General features: G+C 34.3%; 1 protein-coding gene across 2 annotated transcripts; it reads left to right on the top strand.

Annotated features, from left to right (window-relative positions):
* The first annotated feature begins 261 nt into the window (after window positions 1–261).
* Window positions 262–5714, top strand: LOC107008217 (rac-like GTP-binding protein 5). Of its 2 annotated transcripts, none has more exons than XM_015207153.2 (8): window positions 262–420; window positions 599–790; window positions 2576–2663; window positions 2755–2864; window positions 3459–3522; window positions 4869–4933; window positions 5057–5122; window positions 5203–5714. In XM_015207153.2, exons 2-8 carry the CDS (start codon window positions 692–694, stop codon window positions 5305–5307), a joined length of 597 nt encoding a protein of 198 aa, XP_015062639.1. In that variant the 5' UTR covers window positions 262–420; window positions 599–691; the 3' UTR covers window positions 5308–5714. The 2 variants fall into 2 exon arrangements, with proteins under 2 accessions (XP_015062639.1, XP_027767611.1); XM_027911810.1 differs by having other exon boundaries at window positions 292–420; window positions 594–790.
* Window positions 5715–6409: the final 695 nt, after the last annotated feature.

Raw genomic sequence — 6409 nt, forward strand, 5'->3', positions numbered from 1 at the left:
TAAAAATTGTGATTCGATTTAATTTTTTAATCATAACCATAACCTAAGTACATCTATAAAAGCATAAACTTCAGTAGTTATAACTAATTATAATTAACCTATATTATCTTCATACCAAATGAGTCTATTTAAATAGGGAATTATTTCAAATAAATTTTGGTTCGAAAAAATTGAAAAATAAAACTAATTGCCCAAAAAAAAAAAAAAGAGAAAGGGATGTTTGGTTATGTGGCAATAAAAGATAGGTTAATATTAAGTGGCATCTCAAAGCGAAAAATAGCTGGCTCGAAGCTGTCTTTTTTATTTACACAAACCAAAAAATAAATAAAATTCAGCCTTTTCTTCATTTTCCATTTCTGCTATCTTTCTCTGCTCATATCCATTAAACTTTACTCCATTCATCATTTGTATGTGATAAAGGTGGGTCTTTTAATTTCAATGAATGTGGCTGTTGAGTTAGGTCTTGTGTTGTTTTCATCATTCTATGCTTATAGGGTTTACACTAACAGTTTAGGGGTTTTGGGTTCTTGAAATTGCTACTATTTTAAGTTTAACTGACTGTATTCTTTTAACTAACAACTTTTGGGTTGAAGAGTAGGTGGAGGAAAGAATACAGATAGAGAAAGATTTTGAGCAAATAAAAGAACAAAGTTGAGGGAGTTGCTGAGAAGGACGAATTGGGTTTTGAAGAATGAGTGCTTCTAGGTTTATAAAGTGTGTTACTGTCGGCGATGGAGCTGTGGGTAAAACTTGTCTTCTCATTTCGTATACCAGCAACACTTTTCCCACTGTGAGTACTTCATTAACTCTTTCTGTATCTCTCTTATGAATTTTCTCAAACAGTTGTTGGGCATTTTGTTTTAAGTTTATTCGATTGGGATACATGCTTCTCTACCCAGTTGAGTTTTGCTTGAATTAGACCAAATGGGGCTCTTGCTTGTGAATTTGGTATCCGGTTTAATAGTGGGGTTGTTTTAGTTTTACTTCCAATTACCACAAAGAATGGACCTTTTGGGTATTTTTAAGGGGAAAAGAACTATTTTTGTTCTTTTTGCTGATTAATCATTTTTATTTCTCATCTAGCTTGTCTTGTCTTAAGTAGTCTTTTAAGTTTTGAGAGGATTTGAGGTGAAGGACGTGAAAATCGTTCTCCACTTTCTCTATTTGTGGATAGACATATTTGTTCTAGGACGTTGGTGATAACTAAAACAACGAATATGTTTTTTTAGTCTTTCTAGTGGGCCTTCCTGGGTACTAGTTTGAATCAGCAATGGCTGTGGTGTAGGCAGGATTTTACGAAAGTGGTGTCATTTTTAAGAATGAAAAAGAATTGAAAAAACAGTGTATCGTATTAAAAAGGAACTACGCGTTAAGAAAACACAATAAATGTATATTATTACTAGCTCTTCTTAAAGAGTTATCGTTTTTTAAAATGTATTCAATTAACTAACCTCATTAAAATATGATACTGTACACTTTATTATAAGGAATCAAACAATCATAAACAAGTCACTGTTCATTTGATTCAGAAAATTGTTGTTAATCATCATCATCGGCAAGAAAGAAGATGAAAGGAAAGAAAACAAGGGAAAAAACATAGCACAATAACTAATTAGGGAAGTACCAACATCCTTTTCAATACATACAAATAGGTTTTGTCACCAAAGTTTACTAATGCCATTTTGGAGTAACTGGTTCGACGTATTGTTAACTTCCAATAGGCAATGGTTTGAACCTAGACACATACCATTCTGTAGATTGAAGTGCAAAAACTTTAAAACTCTTACAAATGAGGCCACGACGATTAGAACATGTGATATTTGTGTTGAAAACTGAGGCATCTGACCGAATGAGCCGCATGGCTCTGTGGCAAGTGGTGTCAGTTACTCTAATTGTCCTTCAATTTTGTTCCTTTTCTTAATTATATTATATATAACATAAAATTTTCTGATGAATTGGTGTCACGTGACAACTCTTAGCCTAACTTAATTCCGCCCCTAGGCAAAGGAACTCCCGTATTTCTTAATGACACATTTTTACAGTGAGTAGAACTTTGAATGACTACAAATGGCTGTCCCTACATGTGTCAGATAATTAGTAATGTATTACCGCCTTTCTCTTTTAGGGGCAAGGATTTGGGGAATTAAGAAAACTATGAGTGGTGTAGCCCAGGTAAGATGAAAGTAAACTACCTCGGGACTATTATTGGTGAACTCAGGCTTTATAGGCTGTAATGTCAAGTTGGTTGAAAAACCAATAAAATGTAGTCTTCCATGTATTTGTGTGCATCATGGATTGCCTGCATAAATGAACTCTCTTTTCCTTAAAGGTAAAAGGGTATGGGAACGAAATATGGACTGAAAAAAAAGAAGTCTTTAGAACTCTCAGGGAAGATGGTATACAAGCTCATCTGAGCTATCCGTGTACATGCTCTTTGTTGAATAACTCTGGTTCTAAGTTAGATATTGTTTTCTTTTCTGATTGAAATTATCACTTCTATAAGTTCTAATTAATTTTATTTAGACTAGTGGGTGCATTTTTCACATTTGGTAACTGTCTTCTGTGTTCCAAACAGGATTATGTCCCAACTGTTTTTGACAATTTTAGTGCAAATGTGGTTGTCGATGGGAGCACTGTTAATCTGGGGCTCTGGGATACTGCAGGTAAAAGTTTTACCACATTGGTAGTTTTGTTTTCCTTTTTGTACCATTGTTGTGTGGACCGTATTGATTTCTCTACTTTATAATTGAACAGGTCAGGAGGATTACAATAGATTAAGACCTTTGAGCTATCGTGGGGCAGATGTATTTATACTGGCATTTTCTCTCATTAGCAAGGCGAGCTATGAAAATGTCTCCAAAAAGGTGAGTTCCTTCTCTGGTATTCTCTGTCTCACTTTTTCTTGGGTTGTACAAGGTCAGGGAAAAGGTGATACCTATAGTTGTAAATCTGTTTTAGTCATGTTACACATTTACTTTAGGTCTTACATTGGTAGAAAATATAGAGAACTTCTAAAAGTTATTATTTTTCATGTTGTACATTATTGGGCATGAGATGAACTTAAATGGAGATAGATGGTCAATGAGGATTCATGTTGAAAGCTTCAACTTATTAGGGACTGAGGCTTAATTGTCGTAGAACTTAGTCAGGGAAAAGAATTAGAATGTGGGAAGATTAATTAGACCGACACTCATTAAGTTGAAGTTAATGTGGCAGGATTAATGATTCCTATCGGTCTCATTAATTTGAACAAGCTCGTGAAACATTGGCTTGCTGGTATTTACTATAAATACTTGTACTAGATGCATGGTAAAATACCAACCAACCAGTATTTCCGCTGTTGTCTATATGGGATTTCTTAGCCAAAAATTAGTAAAAGTTGAAATGACTAAAAATATATGGTTGGTGATATTCCACAATTGCTGTTACTTATTTGATTTTTTGCTATTGAATTTCAGTGGATTCCTGAATTGAGGCATTATGCTCCTGGAGTTCCAATTATTCTTGTTGGAACAAAGCTAGGTTAGCATCTCCTAGTTAATCTTGTTTGATTGTTTGGTTAATCTTTCTTATTATTTCTAGTTTCTTCCAGTAATCTGTCATAGTGTCTTAACAGCTGATAAGTATTATTATATGATTTCATATCAACTACTTTAGCTCAGCTTGTTCTTATGGATAAGACCACTCCAAAAGTTATGACGCTGTTTATTCATGTACGGGAAGGCATTACTGAAGTGATAAATGCTGCTATTTACTGGCTGAACCATGAAACTGAATCATCTCAATCAATAGAGCGCTGATTGAACATGAATTTGTAGGACACCACAACCTTGAATTTCAGCAACAACATACCAGTGCTGTCTCACACAGTTGGGTTTGGGGAGGGTAGTGTGTACGCAAACCTTATGTCTACCTTAAAGGTGGTGTAGAGAGGCTGTTTCCAATAGACCCCCAGCTCAAGACAGACTAGGAAAATGCATAATGGAAGTACAATAGACAATAGATAGTAAGTAACTTGTAGCCCACCACAACCTTGAATTTCGGATGCCTTCTAAACTGGAACCAACTCTCTGAAGAAGTACTTACGTTGTCGCAGAGAAAAATGTGAGTTAGGTATGGTTAGGCAGAGAGGAAATTCGATTCATACAACTAGAAGTCTTGGATCTCAGCTATAATCACTTTCAATAACTCTAATTGTTATGTGGTCCAACTGCCAGAAAGTCTCTTTGAGAAGTGACCTATTGCAGATTGAGATTTGAGATAGATGAAACAGTTAAGTTTTGGTTAAAAGTTTCAAGTCTCATTTAAATAAATGCAGCAAACGTAAAATCTATGCAGTTTTATATGGCTTAGCTAGCCTAACTTTTGAAAAGAGTCATGTAGGAAAGTCACTAATCACATTACTTTGTGTCTGAATTAGAATTGGAATGTGTATCTTCAAATTTTAAGGCCAAAAAATACTCTAAATAATAGAAAACACATTGCCTTGATTTTGGAATTGGAAGTTATTAATGAACTTAAAACAGATTAGTTTACTGTAATCTATCGCTGAAGTTCAAATGTACTACTGTTGAACTTAAAAGTTCACAAAATATTCTAAACCTAAACGTGAAGGATATATCTTCTTGAAGTTACATTCAAGGACATTTTTTCTTACATCCAAATACATAAAGAACTTTTTGTGGTTCCTATCTTCTAATTTGCAGCTAAAATGTACTTTCCTTTTCTGGAAAGTTTTAATTTAAATTCTCTTTCCTAGGAAGTTCAGTTTACACGAGTCTAATTCCTTTTTTCCATTGCCTCCTTTAACTTTCTTCTCATCTATTTCCATGTTCTTTAGTCTAATACTGTTGATGTGTTTCCATTAGATCTCCGAGAGGATAAGCAATTCTTTGTGGACCATCCAGGTGCTGTTCCACTTAGCACAGCTCAGGTATACTACCTTCTATGTGTTTTGAATAACAACTGTACATTCGGTGTTTTCAGTTTCACGATTAAAAATTTTATGTGGCCCCTTAGCCCTCGGACAGAACCGTAATTCGTGCTTATTTTTAAGGGTGAGGAGCTGAGAAAGTCGATTGGTGCTGCTGCTTACATTGAATGTAGTGCAAAAACTCAACAGGTGCTTTTCTGATTCAAAGATGACTATATGCATAAGTTTTCAAGTTATCTTGTTACATATTTCAATTGCCAAAATTGCAGAACATTAAGGCTGTTTTTGATGCCGCCATTAAGGTGGTCCTACAACCACCCAAGCAAAAGAAGAAGAAGAAGAGAAAGGGTCAGAAAGCCTGCTCTATCTTGTGATTGCTAAAAGCATTAGCTGAAGGAAGGAGATGTAGATTGTTTATCAACGTCTTCCAAGTTCAAAAAATGCAACATAAGGTTCAATATTGTTAGTCTTGACTGACTATAACTGGAAAGCATCAAACCTGCAGTTGTCCGTTTGATTATAGGCCGAGATGTATATTTGTGATCCGAAGTATGGTTTAGGGGTACGAATGTGCAAAAATCATCTCAGTTCGTTTTAAATATGTATAATCTATTATGTAACACTAGTATGATGATTTTTCGTCTGCTAAATGTCGTTGTGTAATGTACCTGAACATACTGATTTAGATTGTCCAACAAGTTGATTTGCTATCGTCATTGTTTTGAAACATAAAGATGGTGGTGCTGCATTTTATAATTTTCTGATGGAAACTATTAGGTCACATTGGCTTGTATTAGTTAGAAGTTGGAAATGCATGTCATAGTTGCAGTGTTGGTCAATTTATACTGATCATTTTTCAAAGAATGATTTTGGTTTTCATATAACTGAACAAATACAAGTAATTTGGTTGATATTCTCGGAAAATATCAAATGAATTATGAGCTCAATACTTTCTGTTTATCATAAAGATGTCCATGTCTGCATATAACTTATGAGATATTATGAGACGCAAAATATAAATTTATGACCCATGAAGAATCGTCTGTTATGAGAAGGCGTATAGTATTTTTGAAACAATTTTTTTTTTACCTCTACGAGATAGGATAATGTGTGTTTGTTGTTGCTGACACAAGACAGATGTGTTAAGTCCGTTCGAGACTTTAGTTAATTAGAGCTGCAAGTTAAACAATCGATAATATATATTATAATACAAATTATAGAGATTAGGTAAGATCTGTAAGTATAATTAGGTAAATAAATAGACAGATACGCTCCTCAGTCCTCACATCATAAAAATTGGGTCAAAATTTGAAAAAAAATCTGCCAATAATATATATGCATGTCCCCTGTAAAAAAATCTAATATGAAAGTGATTGATGGTTTTTAAAATTTGTGGGCCTGTATCCTAATGGGCCACTCATTGTGGGCCTTTACCCAAATCTTTTCCATTCATGTTAGAAGGCCTATGGATCTTCA

Source organism: Solanum pennellii, chromosome 1, assembly GCF_001406875.1.
Source record: "Solanum pennellii chromosome 1, SPENNV200".
Taxonomy (NCBI): domain Eukaryota; kingdom Viridiplantae; phylum Streptophyta; class Magnoliopsida; order Solanales; family Solanaceae; genus Solanum; species Solanum pennellii.